Source organism: Ziziphus jujuba, chromosome 11, assembly GCF_031755915.1.
Source record: "Ziziphus jujuba cultivar Dongzao chromosome 11, ASM3175591v1".
NCBI lineage: Eukaryota > Viridiplantae > Streptophyta > Magnoliopsida > Rosales > Rhamnaceae > Ziziphus > Ziziphus jujuba.
The window spans coordinates 8,025,426-8,045,009 of NC_083389.1; the positions used below are offsets into that span (position 1 = coordinate 8,025,426).

General features: G+C 34.9%; 4 protein-coding genes across 6 annotated transcripts; 2 read left to right on the forward strand and 2 right to left on the reverse strand.

The window, feature by feature from the left end:
- Positions 1 to 4,195: 4,195 nt before the first annotated feature.
- On the forward strand, positions 4,196 to 7,760 carry LOC107432016 (sulfite exporter TauE/SafE family protein 4). The gene is made up of 12 exons (XM_016043068.4): positions 4,196 to 4,677; positions 4,813 to 4,972; positions 5,443 to 5,643; positions 5,753 to 5,814; positions 5,903 to 5,951; positions 6,069 to 6,124; positions 6,210 to 6,296; positions 6,394 to 6,444; positions 6,546 to 6,785; positions 6,918 to 7,011; positions 7,108 to 7,248; positions 7,371 to 7,760. The coding sequence occupies exons 1-12, from the start codon at positions 4,507 to 4,509 to the stop codon at positions 7,451 to 7,453; spliced, it is 1,395 nt and encodes a 464-aa protein (XP_015898554.3). The 5' UTR covers positions 4,196 to 4,506; the 3' UTR covers positions 7,454 to 7,760.
- Positions 7,761 to 9,258: 1,498 nt separating this feature from the next.
- LOC107432064 (uncharacterized) lies at positions 9,259 to 13,070 on the reverse strand. Of its 2 annotated transcripts, XR_007238391.2 has the most exons (5): positions 12,534 to 13,070; positions 11,205 to 12,188; positions 10,773 to 11,058; positions 10,207 to 10,254; positions 10,044 to 10,124 (listed from the first exon to the last, which is right to left on the reverse strand). XR_007238391.2 is itself a non-coding variant. In XM_016043121.4 (4 exons), the coding sequence occupies exons 1-4, from the start codon at positions 12,732 to 12,734 to the stop codon at positions 9,714 to 9,716; spliced, it is 1,644 nt and encodes a 547-aa protein (XP_015898607.4). In that variant the 5' UTR covers positions 12,735 to 13,063; the 3' UTR covers positions 9,259 to 9,713. The 2 variants fall into 2 exon arrangements, 1 of the variants encoding a protein (XP_015898607.4); XM_016043121.4 differs by lacking the exon at positions 10,773 to 11,058 and having other exon boundaries at positions 9,259 to 10,124; positions 12,534 to 13,063.
- Positions 13,071 to 13,561: 491 nt separating this feature from the next.
- Positions 13,562 to 15,818, forward strand: LOC107432011 (large ribosomal subunit protein eL24). The gene is made up of 5 exons (XM_016043062.4): positions 13,562 to 13,702; positions 14,479 to 14,554; positions 14,682 to 14,783; positions 15,118 to 15,266; positions 15,460 to 15,818. Exons 1-5 carry the CDS (start codon positions 13,692 to 13,694, stop codon positions 15,614 to 15,616), a joined length of 495 nt encoding a protein of 164 aa, XP_015898548.1. The 5' UTR covers positions 13,562 to 13,691; the 3' UTR covers positions 15,617 to 15,818.
- A 762-nt stretch (positions 15,819 to 16,580) lies between these two features.
- LOC107432035 (putative homeobox-leucine zipper protein ATHB-51) lies at positions 16,581 to 19,524 on the reverse strand. Of its 2 annotated transcripts, none has more exons than XM_016043088.4 (3): positions 18,101 to 19,524; positions 17,350 to 17,693; positions 16,581 to 17,139 (listed from the first exon to the last, which is right to left on the reverse strand). In XM_016043088.4, the coding sequence occupies exons 1-3, from the start codon at positions 18,189 to 18,191 to the stop codon at positions 16,888 to 16,890; spliced, it is 687 nt and encodes a 228-aa protein (XP_015898574.3). In that variant the 5' UTR covers positions 18,192 to 19,524; the 3' UTR covers positions 16,581 to 16,887. The 2 variants fall into 2 exon arrangements, with proteins under 2 accessions (XP_015898574.3, XP_015898575.3); XM_016043089.4 differs by lacking the exon at positions 18,101 to 19,524 and adding an exon at positions 17,807 to 18,080.
- Between the last annotated feature and the right edge of the window lie 60 nt (positions 19,525 to 19,584).

Genomic DNA, 19,584 nt, shown 5'->3' on the forward strand with positions numbered 1-19,584 from the left:
ATTTAAGAAACATACAAAGATGTACTCTACTTTTTTTATTAAGTTAATATAAAGTGGAATTTAAACCTTAACAAGTAGTATTAGAATCGTAAGTGCACAGGATGAAATCCAAAATGATATATTTTTATTTTTTTTTTAAAAAAAGCCTAATTTAAAAATTAAAAAAATATGGAATTTATGTTTCCATGAAAAACAAGTGATATTTCAATTTAAAAATTAGAAAGATATCGATTTGTATTTCCATGAAAAACAAGTGATATTTCAATTTCAAATATTTTTAGTTTTTCCAAATTAACGGTGTGCATTTCTGGTTTTGAAAAGTTTTAATTGCCTCTTGTAACATCGACTCTTCTCTCACATGTTTAATTTTCTATTTTGAGTTATTTTTTGTGATGATTTGGAATATGGTGTGAAGGTTGAGAATTTGTTTTTCATAATTTTTATTTTTATTTTTTTTTTCTTTTGGATTGTATCTTCTGCATTTATGTGATTAAACATAACTCGGCAATTAAGCCTAGAAATATCCTTGGCCAGTTCTACACTTTCTAAATTATGTTATTGAGGGCTAAGAGAAGCCCCCAAGTTTGTTATTCGAAACATTCACCAAAAAGGAAAAAAAAGAAAAAAATTATGTTTTTCGAAACTAAAACCAATAGCATTAATTTTCTATCTATTTCCCCTCCCCACCCGGCACTTTTTGGTTGGTTGGTTTTACAATTAGTAGCCTCAAGGGTGTTGACGTTGATGTTTAAGCCTAACAAGAATAATGTTGAGTTCGAAGTTTCTAGATTGTAACAAGTTACTCTTGTACGGTCCTGAAGACTTTTGATTTTAATAAATCACCAAAATTGCTTAATCTTCTCGGACCACATATTTTTCTGGTTCAAATACAAAATATATTCCAGCGTAAAGTATAAATCCATTAGAAGAATATTCAATAATTGATTCCAAACTTGAGATGATTTTTTAATGTTTAAGTTCTAATTTTACTGATAAAAAGAATTAGTTTTAATGGTTGAGTATTTTTATTTATATTTATAAAAATATGAATTCGAATAATAAAAAAAAAAAATTGGGTAGATTTATAATTTAGATAAATTATTCTAAAAAAAAAAAATTTCTAATCCTATGCAAGTGGACATGTCGATATCTTTTCAGATTTCATAATATTTGCTACTATGCTTCAGTCGTATGCGCTTTCAAACCTATTATATCTCCTTCAGATATATTATTTTTTACATTTTACGTCACTTCGTTAATTTAACTAAGTTATAATAAACTAGGTTCAAATTGTATGACGATGGAGAGATTTTAATGTATACATATGCATTACATGTATCTTGTATGAGATAAGAGTGAAAATAATATATATATATATATATATGCAAGCTGTGGCTTTAGTTCGACTTCAAGTTCTTTTTTTTTTTTTTGTGAATAGTGATTGCCCGTGAAGCACAAATTAAAAGAGAAAGTACAAGATTAATACAAATCAGCCCATATAGGCTGCAAAGTTATCATACCGAATGGAGTTGAGATCAGACAAATTAAAACAGAAAGAATTCAAAGTTGTAGAAAACGATATAAAAAAGATAAGCAGGCAAATGAATTATTAGCAGCCTTTGACTAACGTACATATTTAAATTAAAATAGGACCACAACGATATTGATCGCTCAGCAACACCCATTAATGTACAATAATTGGTTTCTTTCAATAAATATCCATATTAACCATATGTTGTATATATATATATAAAAAACTAAAAAATTGTTGGTATAAACTATATATTTATTTTGGTTCTGGCAACTTTATTTGTATAGATTTTATTAAGTTTGTCCTCTTCTCCAATTTATTTTGAGGCAGTGTGTGGTAATTGACTTGTCATTTTCTATTGAAAATAAAGCAGGATAGATGGTTGGCGTTGTGAGGATAATCCATGAATATGAATCCTAAATTTGTTTTGCTTTGGCACTTCCAGTCAGAGCTGAGTAATTTAGTAAGTTATAATCTCTCTTATATTTCTCTCTTTGAAAAAACAAAAGAATTTTCCAGGAAAGTACCGGGTAATTAAGACATGCTAGGCTGCGACATGCTTAGGAATATACACGATACATAGGATGTGACTGCAGCTGTCGCGTTTCACTTACACCATTACTTTAATTTTTGTCTGAAAGCTGCTAATTTTTCTGACTTTTATATCCACACATGATATATATGGTAATGGAAAGAAAATTATTATTCTACTATATACAAAAAATATTTTTTAATAAAAAAAGTAGAGTAGCTTTTTTTTTTTTTTTTAAATTTTAATTTTTGTTCCAATATGGGTGAGGAAATTTATCACTCAAACTTTGAACTTTAGATAGATTTGGTGATATACTTTCAGAACATTATTAATTTTCATCTAAAGGTTATAACATAAATCTATTTAGTGTGGCACTTTTTTTAAGAGGACAAAATTTTTAGGTATATACAAAAGCCACAATATCCATATAATTATTCCAACATTATAACATTATTTATATTTTTCTTTCAGTGTTATAATTTATAATCATTGATATACTCATTTGGAATCCAAAATGATATTTTGCAAATATAATTTTGTACATAGAATCCGACCCTTATATGTATTTAGGTATAATAACATATTCAAACTGAATTGCGACATCTTTGGCCATGACAATCAAAGTAATATTTGTATATATATAAGTATATTTATATCCGTTGTTAGTGTGACGTGATCAATGCAGTCCCACAGAATTATAAAAGTTTTAATTGAACTTAAAATAGCCCAATAATGAAGCCGACTCCAATAAATCATGTTGTAATTCAGAACATGAAACATGGACATGGCTTTGTCTTTTAAAAACAAACACATGGATTGCAGTTGCAGTCCCATTTCTTCATCATATCCACCATGATGATGTGGACTCATAGATTCTTATAAAATAAAAAAGGATTATAGAACGACGAAGTATTACTGGTAGATTTATGCATGGATATTTGTCTTGTAAGTCAATCCTACTTGGCAATTTGAAAGACCAGCATTACAAGGTAGGATTTACTCCTAGGACATAACAACAACTACGGAAAATTTATTCCAATCTTTAAAAAGAAAATGTTGATGCATATGTTTATTTATTTATTTATTGTTCTAGCTGGTTTTGTAATATCAAAGACTAAACTTGACGTTAGTTAGAGGAACGGGAGAGAAAGAAAGGACTTGTTCTAAAAATTAACGCTAAGCTTTAATAGGTGTTTGTTTCCGTGGAAATTTTTTTCGAACAATGTAGAATTTAAATTCTTGAATTACTCAGTGATGATTTTTTTTTTCTATTTTTGATTCAATTTATTTGATATTACTCAGAAATTTCGTAAAATAGTCAATCAGAAAAATACAGTGAACGATAATAGATATTACTTTCGACTTAAAAAAAATTTACTTCCAAAAATATAGTTCTCCACGTACGTAAAATGATTTCCAGAAAAAAAAAAAAAAAAAAACTTAAAAATTTATAAAATGTAACTTTTTTGGAATCTATTTTACTTTCAGTAAATTTCAACAAAATGAACGTTTTTTAAGCAAAATTAACAATTAATGCTGATATATGTCTGTGTGTGTCTGTGTCTCTGTGTGTCTGTGTGACTGTGTGTCTGGTACTCAATAATAAATGAAATCTAAACTTAATACTCTCTCGGATTGAAGATTTCAATTTCCTTTCTGGCTTTCTTTTAAAAAGGGGAAGAAATTTTCAAAATTCTCCTTAATTTTTTGTAAACTGAGAAACGCAAATTCAAATTTAGGTTTAACAAAACCTATATGTAAAAGTATGGACATCTCTTGTAATATTCTTTATTCTAAAAAACATCATCTTTAAATTAAAAAAGTATATTAGACAATCTTATAAAATAAAAAAATTTATTTTTTATCAAACTTGGTAAATAGGTAGCAGACTAAATTATATATTCAGAAAAAGACTAAGTCATATGCTCAAAAAGGTAGAAATATAAATGTCAGTAATTAATTCACAAAATCTATTTGTAATTTGGGTCAGAAAAAAAGTTAAATATATATATATATATTCAAGAGCATATTCTTGGGCTCCCACTGAAAAGCATGATAGACATGACCAGTAATTTAATGCCACGTGCATAATCTCATGTCTAAGGTGACTTCTTCAATGTGATCTGGCTCTATGGTTCTGCCCCCAGTTTGATGCATGTGAATATGTTAGCGAGAGACAAGCATCTTGGTTCCGCTCCTATATAAAACGACAGCACTCTCTCTTCCTTCTTTCGTTTCCCTTTGTTTTCTCTTCTCTCTCTGTCTTTGTCTCTGTCTCCTTGCCTTATTATACATGAACACATTGGTTTCTCGCATTAATTCTTTCATTCCAAACAGAAAATAAAGTGTATATTCCGAGGCTGTTGGAGAGAAAGGGGGGTTTTTCTTTTTCTTTTTGTTGTTGGTCTTGAAGTTTGATCACAAGAAGAGAAACCCAACAGCGATGGCTACGAAAGGATTGGTGCTCTATCTTCTGTCAGCTTTCTCTCTGGCTATTCTATCTGTTTCTTTCATTGACCACCAAAATGATTATAGCCCTCCTCACCAAAACTTCCTACAACAATCCCCAAATTCCACTCTTTGGCATTTATCAGGCACCGATAAAGTTTGGCCTGTATGTGTTTTTCTCCTATGTTCTGTTATTATTATTATTATTATTATTATTATCATTATTTTTGCAATCTGTTTGATAAAAATTTTGATGTTTTGCTTACTTGGGTAAAAAACGTTTATTTTTATCTGGTTACAGGAATTGAAGTTTAATTGGAGGCTTGTGTTAGCTACAATTATTGGGTTTCTGGGGTCGGCTTGTGGAACGGTGGGTGGGGTTGGAGGAGGTGGCATATTTGTTCCTATGCTTACTCTCATAGTCGGTTTTGACACAAAGTCGGCCGCTGCTATCTCCAAATGTAATAAAAGTCCCATCTTAATGCTTGTTCATTTTCTTTTTGATTTCAATCCTAATTTTATTCAAAACCATTCTTGGATTGAAATATTACAAATCATTGAGTCAAACTCAATAAGTCAACCGTTAGAAGAATATAATATGTCCTAATTATATGAAGTAAACCTCATTTATTGCCCAGCTCTAAAGGCGGCCAAAAAATGGTGGCTGATCATAGAGATTCCAAAGTCACCCAACTTTCTGTTGTTTTTTCTTTTTAATTATTTAATACTGTGCCTCCTTTGGTCTTTTTCAAAACTTTGTTGTTTGGTCCCTGCTCCTTTTTTGACTTTTCTTGTTCTTCATTTTTTTATTCTTACTTTTTGTTTCTTGACAGTAAAAAAAATTTCATGGAAATTAATTAGTTGTTCTTTTCTTTTTCTTCTTCATTTTCCCACTAGTTTAATTTTGGAAATGCTTTTGACGGTGCTGCAGGTATGATAATGGGGGCATCAGTCTCATCTGTGTGGTACAATCTGAGAGTTCCTCATCCAACAAAACAAGTACCTATTTTGGATTACGATCTTGCCCTTCTGTTCCAGCCCATGCTTATGCTTGGCATTACTGTTGGTGTGGCTCTTAGCGTTGTGTTCCCTTACTGGCTTATCACTGTCCTCATCATTATCCTCTTCTTGGGTCAGTTGAAAATTAACCAACATTCATTTACTTGAAATATATCTACCAAATAAAAAGAATTGACTGGCTGATACAAACTGCTGTTTTCTGTTCTTTTCTGATGTATTAGGAACTTCTTCAAGGTCCTTCTATAAGGCAACCGAGATGTGGAAGCAGGAGTCAATATTAAAGGTCAGGCTTTTATGGTTTGGATAATGGACTTATGATATGCCAAGTTTTATGTTGTTTCTTATTTCTCCAAATTTGGAAAATTTTGCAGACAGAAATGGCCAAGCAGCGAGAAACTACAGTCAACTCTTGTGGTGAACGTAAGATAGAAGATAATATATTATTGAAACCACAGAGCCTTTTATTTTATTTATTTATTTTTATGTAGTTTGGGGTATGGTATAGGAAGTTGATAGCTTTACTTTCGTGATTTGCAGTTCTAATCGATACGGAGTATGAACCATTAGTTCCTAAAGAAGAGAAAACTACAATGGTGAGAATCAAAAGCTTAGAATTTTCTCAAATTCCCATTTTTAAATGTGAAAAGAACTGAAACAGTTAATATTGACATCTTCCAGCAAATACTATGTAGCAACCTCAGATGGAAAATGGTATTGGTGCTACTTGCTGTTTGGACTTCTTTCCTACTTCTTCAAGTCCTGAAGGCAAGTCTCTTATCTCTTTCCCCATCCACAGCTTCTTTTCTGTGTTTCTTCTTTCTCCTAATTATTGTTTTCTTAATATTGTCTTATTGAATTGCAGAATAATATCAAGGTCTGTGGTGTATGGTATTGGGTCATCTTCTGCCTACAGGTAAACAAAAGAAACCTAGCCAGCTAATTGATTGGTGCAACTTGTTTTATAACTTTTACACATATTGTGGGGTAGCCATTTTATTTTTGTCACCGTTTCAGTTCCCAATTGCATTTGGAGTGTTTGGATATGAATCGGTCAAGTTGTACAAAGAACATAAGAAGAGAATGAGCGTAGGCAATACAGAATCTATATGCGAGGCTTCGATTGAATGGACAGCAATGCACCTTGCATTTTGTGCGCTCTGTGGCATTTTAGGAGGCACAGTTGGAGGCTTATTGGGTTCTGGTGGTGGATTCATTCTAGGTCCTCTTCTATTAGAGATTGGTGTAATCCCACAGGTATAATATTAGCACAGTTCCAATCTTTACTTTTCGCTTATTGATATCCTCTAGGCCAAATTAGCTGCTTACCAACGCCTCCCATTTGATCTACATTCAATTTTGCATTAAATTTCATCTTGATTTACGCAGGTTGCTAGTGCCACAGCAACATTTGTGATGGCATTTTCATCGTCCTTATCAGTTGTGGAGTTCTACCTTCTCAAGCGGTTCCCTATTCCCTTTGGTACCTCTCAATTTCTAGTATCCTTCTTTCTTGTAACTTATTCCTTGGATTTTCACTCATCCTCTAATAAATTTTCCATATAAAATTCTTTTGCAGCATTATACCTCACATTGATATCTGTTTTGGCTGGGTTCTGGGGACAGTATCTTGTAAGAAAACTGATAGCGATTTTTAGGAGAGCATCAATCATTGTATTCATTCTCTCTGGTGTCATCTTTGCCAGTGCTCTCACAATGGGTAAAACCAATCTCATGAACCTAAATTCAGTGTTCAACATTCATTATGTTAAACTGTATTTCATATCATGTATCATTCTAGCTGATCGGTTTGTTTATTGTATTCTGAAAATTTTTTCTCAGGTGTCATCGGAATAGAGAAGAGCATCCAGATGATAAACAACCATGAATTTATGGGATTCTTAGGTTTTTGTAGCAGTCAATGACTTTCTAGTAACATTGCGGAGTGAAAGAAAATGAAAAGTGGGAAGAAATTCTAAGAAAATGCAAGACAAAAGGTTGATAGGAAGTTATTGTAAGAAAAACGTTTGTAAAGCGTTGGCCAATACCTTGTTGACCAACTCTGAAAATAAAGATTGGTGTGTGAAGCAATAAGAAATGGTGTGGTTCACTGGTGTGCTGATTGTAAAAAGGTTGAATTTAGCTACTGGCTAACTTCACCTTCAAACTCCTTTGTCTAAATTTTATACAAATTAAAATATTCCCATCATTTCCTATGATGGTTACGTTTCATTTGCAAGCCAAAAACGTGTACATTTTCTTGTGGTATGGCGTTTCTTTTGTTGATTCAGGAATTAGCTGCCAAAACTACATCCTTTTCAGTTTTCAGCTAAGATTTTATGAATCCTATAAAAAGCCAAAATGCATCGCAGCAGGGCCTAAATGAATGGACCCCATGAATGTGTGGCACACAATGACTGGTTGGTTCTTAGTTGTGGAAGTCCGTACGTAATGGGTGGGTCTGGAAAGCTGGAAGATTCAGTACGACTCCGTTTTTTTTTCTGCTTTATTATGGATTTGGGCTAAAGAAAATAGTATTATATTGAGGACAACAAAGTTGAAAGAAACTCAAGAAAAACCATAATATTTCAACATTCAGAAAGTAAATGATTGAAAGACCAGTAATATAATATGCGTGTTTAGCACCAAAAAAAAAAAAAAAAAAAAAAAAAAGTAACATAAAATGCGTTGTACCTTTTTTTCCCTCGGTCCACTTATCTTATCTGTTTTAACTCAAATCCATATTGGCCTTGTCTCCAAAAAATTGTAATATTAATAATAAATTTTAAATTTTAAATATCTTTAAAAAAAATCAAATCAAGTCAACAACCGGCATAATTCGTTTTGTCCAAAATATTGTATTATTGGGTCGCCATCGCCACTAGAGAAACCACATGTGGACTGGATTTGAACAAACATGCTCGTTTCGTAGGTTTGGAACACATGCCTCACATGGGGCTACCTTTGAATGTTTTGCACGGCAAGAACCTACAATCCTTCATGGAGAATAGCAATGTTTCTATGTAGTTTACATATTTTATTAGACAAATCAACCGACACCCTTTTGTATTCTATTCTCTTTGTTTCATGAAACTGGAAATTTTTGGCTAAAGATAATATTTTCAATCTTTTATTGCAAAGATCAAGTTATTATAAAATAACATGGTTAATCTTAATTAATACAAATAACCATGACAACCGCCAATTCAACCACTTCTCAAATCTCAGTTAGATAAATCACATTTCTAGTGTTCAACAACCATCCTTCCTAGCCAAAAAGAAATAGTTCAACAACTATTCCTTCCTGGCCAAAAAGAAAAAGTCAAATGTTTACAACCCTCCTTTCCTTTCTATATTTGGATGACAGAGATTTCAATTGCTTGGCATTTTAAACATTTTCTATGCCTCTCAAAACTGACGTTCAATGCTTGTCAGTGTCTTTTAGCAGGTGAATTATGAGGGATGGGTTATGCAAATTATTGCAGTCCATGCTTATCCAAAGCAATTTGAAACGGTAAGTACGTATAAATAATTTGCAGAGAATGGCTGCTATTTTCAATTCTAGATTCTGATGGTGAGTACAGGGCTGTGAAATTAAATTCTGAAGAAATGAAACTTTATATTTCAATTCCTCTGTGCCATTTAATTATTTCCAAGACAGAAAATGTCGGCAATTTTCTTATTACATGCTATGCTAGAATGGAAACCACATTAAAAATTAATGGCAGGATGCGATAAGATAATGTATTATACACAGATCTTGGTCATATATGCAATCAAAAATACAAACCACCAAAAAAATGGTGAGTGGTCCAACAAAATACATTTTAGAACTTCAAATTTCACCAATTTCGGGAAAAAAGGTTTTCAAATATTTGTTGGCTTCCACTGTATCAATGAACATCGTATTCAGAAAGAGGATTTTCTCACAATCTGAGAGTAATTTCTTCAAGCTTAACTTCTTCAAGCAGCTTTTCCTTCTCCAAAGTTTCACCCCTATTAGCTCAAGTACTATTCTACCTTCCCACGCCCATCCACAATGTATAAATATAAATCAAACCAACAGAGGAAGAATCATGGCTCCTAGCCCAGGAAACCAGCTACCATCAAGAATGTGATAGAGATGCCACTTTCATATAAAAAACTAAGGTAGAGTTCTACCTAGAAGAACTACTTGTCACTACCCTAAGAGGGTTTACTACCAGATGGTAGATCTTTCACTGGTTTGGAATCTGAAGTAATGGCAATATTTCCCATTCCAACCTCCATTGCCTCCCTGTCATCTTTTTCCCTCTTCGTTTTTTGAGTAGCACCATCCACAGCTTGTTTCTTATCAGAAGAACTAGAAGGCTCCAATAGACGAGGGCCTGCATTGATCCATGGATGAAGAAGACACTGACCAGCCGTAGGCCGCTTCTCAGGGACAAAATCAAGGATAGGAACCAGGAAGTTGGTCATGTCAATAGCATCCTGCTCACTGAAATCATACTTCTCTATAAGAACCTTTTGTAGGGGCCAAAAACGCAAGCGACGGATGTGCCGCAAATCACCGTATCTATTAAAGTAATCACGAGAGTAGCGACCACCTAAAGCAATCTACAAATGGTTTACCAGCACTTTCGAAGTTAGATGATATTTCAATAAGAACTCAATTCATCAAAAAAAAGAATATTCTCACCTTGCGGGGCATCATTCCAAGAAGCTCCATCATTAGTGCTAAGTGATCCTGAAACAAATCAATAGAAGATTAGCAACCAGTAAGTGAAAACAAATCAAGCTATCCATTTTGAGGACCTTCCAAGTCCATAATTAACACATTTTTCCTCTTGCACATCACATCTATTTTTATGGCAAAACTAAACAGCCATGTAAATAGGTTTCTCATATTAGCATCTAGGTGACATTTAATAACACAATTAAGAACAAAAATATGATATAAATAATGTGTAAACCATGATAGACTGAAAAAAGTTTAGTCAACGTCAAGGTTGTAGATGATATGCTAGAAGTAGCTCTATGACATGCTTCAGATAATAAGAACAATCATGGAGGTCAGTGAACAAACCTGCTCAACTTACTCCTAACCCTAAAGACATGTGCATAAAGATAAGAAAGCAACTGACCACATCGACAAAGTCATAGATACCAACAGACTAGCAATTGTCTGATAGAAATCCCTACTCAGAAAAGATTATTATAAGCGCAGATTAACCCCAATTTGACATTTTAAACATTGGCAAATACCTAATTGTGATCCTAATTGCATTTTACAGACAACTGAAATACTCGCTAGATCTCCCTCTATGCTTTTCTTCCCCTTATCTGTTCTCTTATTCTCTCTGCTGTTTCTCTCCTGGATTTCTGCATAGAACTATTAGCACAATCTTTTCATTTTTAGTTGCCCATCAGATCCTATTACTGGTAAAGATAAGGAAGAAATCATATACTTATCTACTCTAGGGGTTGAAACAGTCCAAAATGAGCTATGTTGAGGCCAGCAAGTTTCCATTCCTATACTCAGTGAACCACCCTTATGAAAGGAAGAGGTAACTCGCAACAAGGGCAGAAAATAATAAACAGAATTCCAATGGAATAACCACTAACATCATAATGAATGTCATGCATAGAACAGAAAGCAAAAGAACCAATTATAATAACCTTGGAAGCTATGCATACCTCATCCCTATCATAGTTGTCACCGCTGTGAGGATCAAACAGTACATCACCAGTTGCAAGCTCAAAACAGATGCAAGCAAAAGACCAAAGATCCGCAGAAGTGGAATATTTAGATCCTAGAATCACCTCAGGACACCTATACTGTCTTGTCTGAATATCATTTGTGAACTGTTTGTACGTCCAACATGCATTCCCAAAGTCAACCAATTTGCAATTCAAATCAACTGATGACAAGAGCTTCTGCCTTGTTAAGCGACTTCCCCTCCGAATACCCTGATTTCCTGGTCCAGTGCTCTTTGTTTCATCAGCTTCTGATAACCTATTTGCATGGACAGAACTACCAGCCTGGTCTTCAACTGAACCAACTTTGAATTTTGTAGCAGAGGATGGCTCCACTGAGCCAGATGTCACTGGCCCAACATCATCTTCGGCTGTAACTTCCTTGTCCGCACATCCCTGGGCTGCTTGTTTAGCCTTTCTTCGAATTTTTTTCTTCTGGTTCCTATTCAAATCCCCATTTGACATCTTAACATCTTTTGCAACCCCAGAATCTAATGAAACAATATCTTTACTGTTTGGAAGAATGGGAAGAATGCCTGACTTTCTTGGATCTTTAGATGGGTCTATCATTGACAACAACAAGATATTTTCTGGCTTCAAATCGGTGTGTATAATAGAGAGTTGTTTATGCAAGTAATCCAATCCCACCAGAACGTGATAACATATCTCCTTGACCATATGTATGGGCAACCCATGGTAATCCGAATACTTAATAAGGGTCAACAAGTTATCACCCAAATACTCAAAAACCATGCAAACATGCTGCCCATTGGGTCCTGAATGTTTAAAATTGTCCAGAAGCTTCACTACACATTTTTTATCATCTGGGTCTCCTTCTGCAATTTGTTTCAATATGGTTATCTCATCCATGGCCGCCTCAGTGTAATGATCAGCACTCTTTTGCACTTTCAAAGCTACGTAGCGCTAGTGTGTGCAAAATGATCCAAAAGAACATAAAGAAACAAAAAAGACACAATTTACTTTCTTTCTTTCAGTTACTTCTATACAGAAAAATTAAATGAAAATGGGGAGACATCTTATATTTCTTAGCTGCAAAAAATGCAAAATTAAGAGGGGGAAAAATAAAAAGTTTCCTAATCTTTTCTACATTATCGTAGGCAATCACTCATAGCACGAACCAAACAGATATTCAATCAAACAATAACTAAAATTTTGTCCACCAACTTAGATCAATCAAACAATAACATGCTTTTGCAAAAATGACACCCACAGCCACAGATAGATAAAGAGAGAAAGAGAGAGAGGTACAGATTGTTGAGTGTCCCAAGCGAGCCAGACTGTAGAGAAATGGCCCCAACCGAGCTTGCTCTGTACGACATAGCGGCCATTCTTGAAGGTATCACCGATTCTAACAGCGTGGTAGCCTCCTCGCCGATAATCCTCAATCCCTTCATCCTCCGATGTGTAGTCACTGCTCTCGCTCCGATCCTCGTCGCGCTTGGTCTCCATCCAACACCAGTCCTAACAAATTTCCGATCTGTACACCGGAGACGACTTTGATCCCTCTCTCCTCACCAACAAATTCTAGGGTTCTTGGCGTTGGTTATCGAACTGGTAATTTACCACTGAAAAAATGATCCAAAAAAATGAAAAATAAAAAATAAAATGTGAATTGTGTCTAGGCCTAGATCACACAGTGAATTAAAAATAATAATAAAATAAAAATTAGAGTTTTGAAGAAATTTTGTGCGTTGATTTAAGCGGCGGTAAAATGGCGGTGAATTGGTATGGTGTCCAAAAAGTCTTACAAGAAAACGGGTCTGGATTTTCATATTCGGATCCTTTCTTATGTTTCAGTGAGTGAGGTGTCACCTTCGTCATCATCGCTATGATTAGTAATAATCTTATCTGTCTTGTCCCTCACTTCTCACCTTCTCACTTTTTTCTTTTTTTCCATTTTGTTTCTTTTTTTCTTTTTGCTTTATTATTATTATTATTATTTTTTAATAATTCTTTTTGCTTTATTAATAAATAAATTATTAATTTTGTTGTGTATTCTTACCATTTATATCTCCATTATCTTTTTGTGTATGTATCCATTTTTTTATTCCTAATGCAATTTATCTTTATCGATAATAATAACCATTCGTTTTTCTTAATTAAAAAAATGTGTATAATTTTTAGCAGGTTTTGGTGAATGAAATGGCGGCCCGCAGGCTATATTAATAAAGTCGGCCCATGTATACAACTAGGGCTCCCAAGTTAGGCATGTTTTTCTAATGGGCCAGAAAGGTATAACATTTCAACACCAAAGCTTAGGGTGGCACTTTCGTAGTTTATGGAGAAATAGGAGGGCTATTTATATAGATTCCTGATATACATACCCGCGTTATCAGTTATTCGTCTCCTAGGGTTTGTTCAAGCAAAGAAGCGGCAGCACCAAGAAGGAACAGCGGAAGAACAGCCATGGTTCTCAAGTACGTCAATGTTCTCTATTTGCTTTGTGTCTGAGTCACTGCTTTAGTATTTGGTGGTTAGATCTGATGTTGAAATGATTCCATTTGTGATCTCAAAGACCCATAACAAATTCTGTAATTTGCTAGATTCCAATACTTGATTACGCCCTACTGTTTTGTTTTTTGTTTCTTCTTTCTTATTAGTCCTCCTTATCTGTCAATTATTTAAGCTATGGAGGCGTATTAAGATGGTGTATGTCCTTAGTATTATGTAGTTTTACATTTGGTTTCGTTTCTTTTTTTTCTTTTTTTATTTTATTTTTTATTTTTTTGAGTTTACTATTTTGCTAAATGTGAAACTATTGAGCTATGTTCAGTATTTTGCTTTATCGGCTAGTTAATAATCAGTTTCATGTAGGGTATGATGGAGGATAGTCACAGTTGTTGATGGTTATATTTATCTAATAGAATATGTTAGATTTGGGAATTTAGTTTTGGACATAGTTTGGATACTGTTGTAGTTGTGGATGATAATCTTGTTCTGTTCTTCCTGTTTATAAGAATTGTAAATTGGGGAAAAAAGAAGTTTGTTGCAAATGTAGTTTGTTCTTACTGTATAATAGCTAACTAGGTGAATTGTTTTTTCACTGGAATGGTGCTTTGGTCAATATTCATTATGCATATTACCTTCTTGAAATACTGCTCTTCTTTCTTTTAGAGGTGTGTAATTGGATAAAAAAAATTTATATGCATTTGAATTTCCAATTCCAAAAGCTGACATTGATATTGTGTCTCAGGACGGAGCTCTGTCGCTTTAGCGGCCAGAAGATATATCCTGGGAAAGGCATCAGATTTATTCGTTCTGATTCTCAGGTTAAATAAATACTCGTTATCAATTCTTTATTGTGGAATTATTTACCTCATTTTTTTTTTCCGGTTGAACTATTTCTAGCATCTGGCGTTCATCGTTCACAATGATGGTATTTTCACTGTTTGATAGGTGTTCTTATTTGCTAATTCCAAATGCAAGAGGTACTTCCACAACCGCTTGAAGCCATCTAAACTTACCTGGACAGCCATGTATAGGAAGCAGCATAAGAAGGTAGATTGGACTTTTCATCATATATTTTACACCTGAAATGCCAGTTTCATAACCTACGTGAATATCTCATTTGTTCTGCTTGTAGCTTGTATTAATGGAATGATGGTTAAATCGGTGTATGTCAATAGATGAGGATATATGAAATATTAAATATATAGACAGTTAAGAATCGTGGAAAAATCTGTTTGGTTTTAGCAAATATGAAAATTTTAATTCAGATAATAAAATTATCACTTCTGGCCCACAAAATGGCTGGATGGTTTTCGGCCTTTCTTTCTAATCAAGCCATGCTTCAGCAATGAGGTTTAATGTTGGGCTTCTTGTCACACTTTAGGATATTGCCCAAGAGGCTGTTAAGAAGAGGAGACGTACCACCAAGAAGCCTTACTCTAGGTCTATTGTGGGTGCCACCTTGGAAGTTATCCAGAAGAAAAGAACAGAGAAGCCAGAGGTTCGTGATGCTGCAAGGGAAGCTGCTCTCCGGTGTGTGTTCTTGCCTGCACTCTTTGTCTATTGCTTATTATCTTCTCCTGTTTTGTTTTGCATTTCTTGATAATGCCTTGCAAGTTTTTTTATTGAAGCTACAACATTTCGATTGTATGTTTAGACCGTTTAACAATTTTCATTCTGAATTCCGATCGACATCCTATGAAATCTTTAAATTGCTGTTGTTTAGTGAAATCAAGGAGAGGATCAAGAAGACCAAAGATGAAAAGAAGGCCAAAAAGGCAGAAGTGTTGGCCAAGACACAGAAGGCACAAGGGAAGGTGAACATTTCTAAGGGAGCTGCACCAAAGGGTCCAAAACTTGGTGGTGGTGGTGGGAAGCGCTGAGCCACTGGTTGGTTAATTGTCTACTCGTTGCAACGTGGACTAATAGATAGGACGTGCTTTGTTTAATTTAAAGTGTTTTTGAGGATTGACTGGCCTTGTTTGCTGGCCAAATCGTATTTTTGAATTAATCTTTTGAATAGTTGGTATTTTGTTGCGAGATTAAGAGAGCTTATGATATTTCATCGTGGTTTTGAATTGCTCAGCTCTATCCCTACCTCGTTACATTTAAATCTATGCTGAAATTTTGATCACGTAATTGTAGTTTTGTTGCACTTTCTACACGACTGAATTTAAATGTTAAACATTCGATTACAGAATAAAGAATGGATTAGATGTTGTCTCTCTATTAACACGTAATGCGGTCAAGTTACTCTAGAAGTGAAGAAGAAAGTTTCTTTTGCGCTAAATGCTTCCTAACTTATCCTGTGTTTGTAGTTTATGCGAGACTAGTTTTTGTATTCCAGCCCTTGAATCTCAAAAACAAAAAAAAAAATTTGGGGTTATAATGTGAAGAGAGAAGATTTGAAACTGAAGTTCAAAAACGAAAAATTTCAAGGGCATTGATGTAAAAATTCCAAAATGTGTTGTAGCGAGAGTCCAAAAAGTATGAATATCCGTGAGGACAAAATGTTAATGATGTAAAAGTGGGATATACTAATCTTTCGATTGTAATGGTAAACTATAGCAAAGAAGTTGAATTCCTTTCCCTGAAAAAGGAATGGCTTTAATTTACACATTGTTTCGGTTCATATTCAAGAGTGAAACTATTTTGTTGCTCAAATTTGAGCAATCCGAAGTTGGCCCCTAATTCAACATTGGTAAATGGCAGCCATTCAATTCCCAGTTTCAACCAATAGTTTGTCATAAAATAAAAAAATGAATAGAATCTTCCCCTTGTTTGTCCGGAAGAAACATAAACATGGTCTTTTACCCAAAGGGTGCAAGGTAAGAAAAAACACAGAAATTGAAGAAGCATAAATTGGTAGAGCGCTCCATCTCCATGTGGAGAGTACAAAAAGTTAATGTCTTGCAGATTACCGTCATCCTAACTCATCAGTGTTAAAGAAGCGTACATAATTAATGTTTTGTCAATAGGGAAAATACAAGTGACAAAGGGGGGCAGTAGTACTGTCTCTATCCCAAATTTTTTTTTTTTTTTTTTTTCCCAATGCTAAGGTAGAAAAGAGTAAAACCTAGCGCTAAATTTAAGTTATTAACAACTGCCTTGCCTTGCCTTGCTTTGCCTTGCCTTGCCTTGCCTTTGTAGGTTGCTAGGGGTAAGAAGGCAGCGCTCCCCAGTAAGATGGTGATACTACAGTGTTATATTCTTCCACATTGAACACACTGTTGTTGCACGCTGCAATCTGATGCTGCTGCTGGTTCATTCCTTGTGACTTGTTTGAGCTACGAATCGCCGCCACCGATGTGCTCTCTACCGTCTCTTCCCCTGATAATTCTGTGTAACCTACAGATATTTGCTTCCTTGCTGCTTGTTCTCTTAGCAAGGCTTTCAATTTCATCACCTGAAAGTATATACCACATATAAAAACAGCAGTATTTATATACGTATACATACATATGTACGTACATATATGCATGCATACATACACACAGGTACATAAGTTATTTGCATATAGGTGGATAAAAGTGATGACTGGTAAAAACCTACAAGAGATGTTTGATTTTGCATGGTTTGCATGAAGAAAAGAAAAAAGAGGTGTATATATGCCAACCTCCTCTTGGAGCTTCTGCTTCTCTTTAGACATAACATCAAGCTCTTGTTTAAGTGAGTCATACAAGCGCTCAAGCTGTTTGGCCTTCCACCTAGCACGCCTGTTTTGGAACCAAACAGCAATTTGGCGAGGTTGGAGACCCAGATCTCGGGAAAGTTTCATTTTCCTATCTGGGTCCAGCTTTATCTCCTCCTGGAAGCTTCTCTCCAGTGACTCTAACTGATCACTTGTCAATCTCTTCTTCTTCTCCTGACTGCAGCTATAGCTATTACTATTCTTCTCCATTGTAGAAACCAACCCTTGTGGAGTCTCTGGCACCATCAGCTGGTGCTTCACCTCCATTCCTGCAGAAAGGAAAGATGGGCATGGATTAATTCTGATACATACTAAAACTATACAGAAAAAAAAGAAGAAAACTCTCAATGCTGGTGCTTCGAGGTTGCTTAATAATTTTGACCTCGAAATGACTACTTAATTTCCAGTGACTTGCTCAAGAAAACAGAGGAGAGTAGCTGGCTAGCTAGCTTTTTGTTCATGAACTTGAAGTTTCTAAGGTATGTAAGTGCTTCTGGGAATATTGATAATGGAAAGAGAAAAACAGTTTCTAGTTGAATTAAAACAGTTTCTAGTTGAATTAAAAGCAATACTTGGATCCTTTTAGCTTCAAAACAGAGAAAGAAAAGAAGAAGAAAAAAAGGAGGAAGTAAATAAAACAGTGGGGGATATTATATTTATATAAAGACAGTTTCACCTGGATACTGGTCATAGTCGTAGTTGTAGAGGAAGCCAAAGGAACATTCTGGTCGAGAAACAAAGTGTCTTAAGTTGCTATTCCAATCCATATTCGGCTCCACTTTCTCTGGCTGTTGGCTCAAATCGCCCCAAATATTGATAATGTTATATGGACCTGCTGGGTCCAAATGAGGTGGTGGACCACAGGGCAAGAGAAGAAAGAGATAAAATAGGCAGATGATATTATATGAAACTAACAAGCTTAGCAGGGGGTGGGGCGTGGCACGAGAGTTTGAAAGGTTCTATTCTTTTCCACTTTGAGGTGCAAAATAAAAGCCTAAGGATTAAGAAAGAACTGTAAGGTAAGGTTCTTCCTACTTCACTTTTGGGGTGCAACAAAGTTTTATGTTTAATTTTGGAGACAAAGAGAGATAGAGAGGCAGAGATAAAAAGAACAGTACTAGTAGAGAGAGTAGTCAGAGGACGAGGCGTGAGAAAGGGAAGGCATATGTCAGTTCCATAGGAGCAGGACTATGGGGACCATTAACAGATAAAGACATTTGAATCCCACTCTTTTTTCCTTCTCACCCATTTACATCACCTTCCAACCGACAATTTCCCTAGCTATCCCCTTCTCTCTCTCTCTCTCTCTCACACACATATACATATATGTATACATGTATGTATTTATAGGTGAGGCCAAGATCCAACATAGGAAGAGGACGTGGGACTCGTTTTAAGAGAGTGGTATATAATATAATGAGTACGTAAACCTGCCACCGCTTTTTCTGAATCTGCACCCAATGCACCAAAGAAAAGACAAATAAATTAAGGTGTGAGTGAGCAAAAGAAAAAGAAGTTTTGGGCTCAACCTATTGTTTTTACCTTACCCCCCCCCTTCTCAGTCCCTCATACACACCCACCTTAATTAATTTGCAGTTGTTTGCAGCAGAGTGAAGAAAAGCTGATGATAGAAGAAGGCCTAGCTAGAGAGACGTATATATATATATATATATATGTACACATCTCTGTCTGTCTGTCTGTCTGTTTGTGAGTTGGAATTGGGTTGGACTTTTGTTGAAGAAATTGCAATTTTGCAATTGAATGAAGACTGAGAAGGGTGTGTGACAGTGTCAGTGAGGTTTTCTCTCTTGTATCAAGTGTACTGGTCATTATAAAGGGGTATCTTTCCAAAACAGAACGTGAATAACGGTAAGAGTAGGCAGGGCATTGAGCCCAAAATGATGAAAGAGATGGATGATAATACACCACCACACAACACAAAACAGAGAGGGGTCTTCTTACTTTGGATTGGGAATGAACTGTTCTTTCTTCTTGTGCATTAATTAAAGAGCTCTTTCTCTGAATTGCTGATAACAACTCCTCATAATTAATAGCGAGGCCCCCATACGTGGAATTAATAAGATATATAATAAACCAAGCCAAAAAAATCTTAGACTTCCATTGCTATTATAGCTTTTGTGGTTAAAGAGGCATTTACGG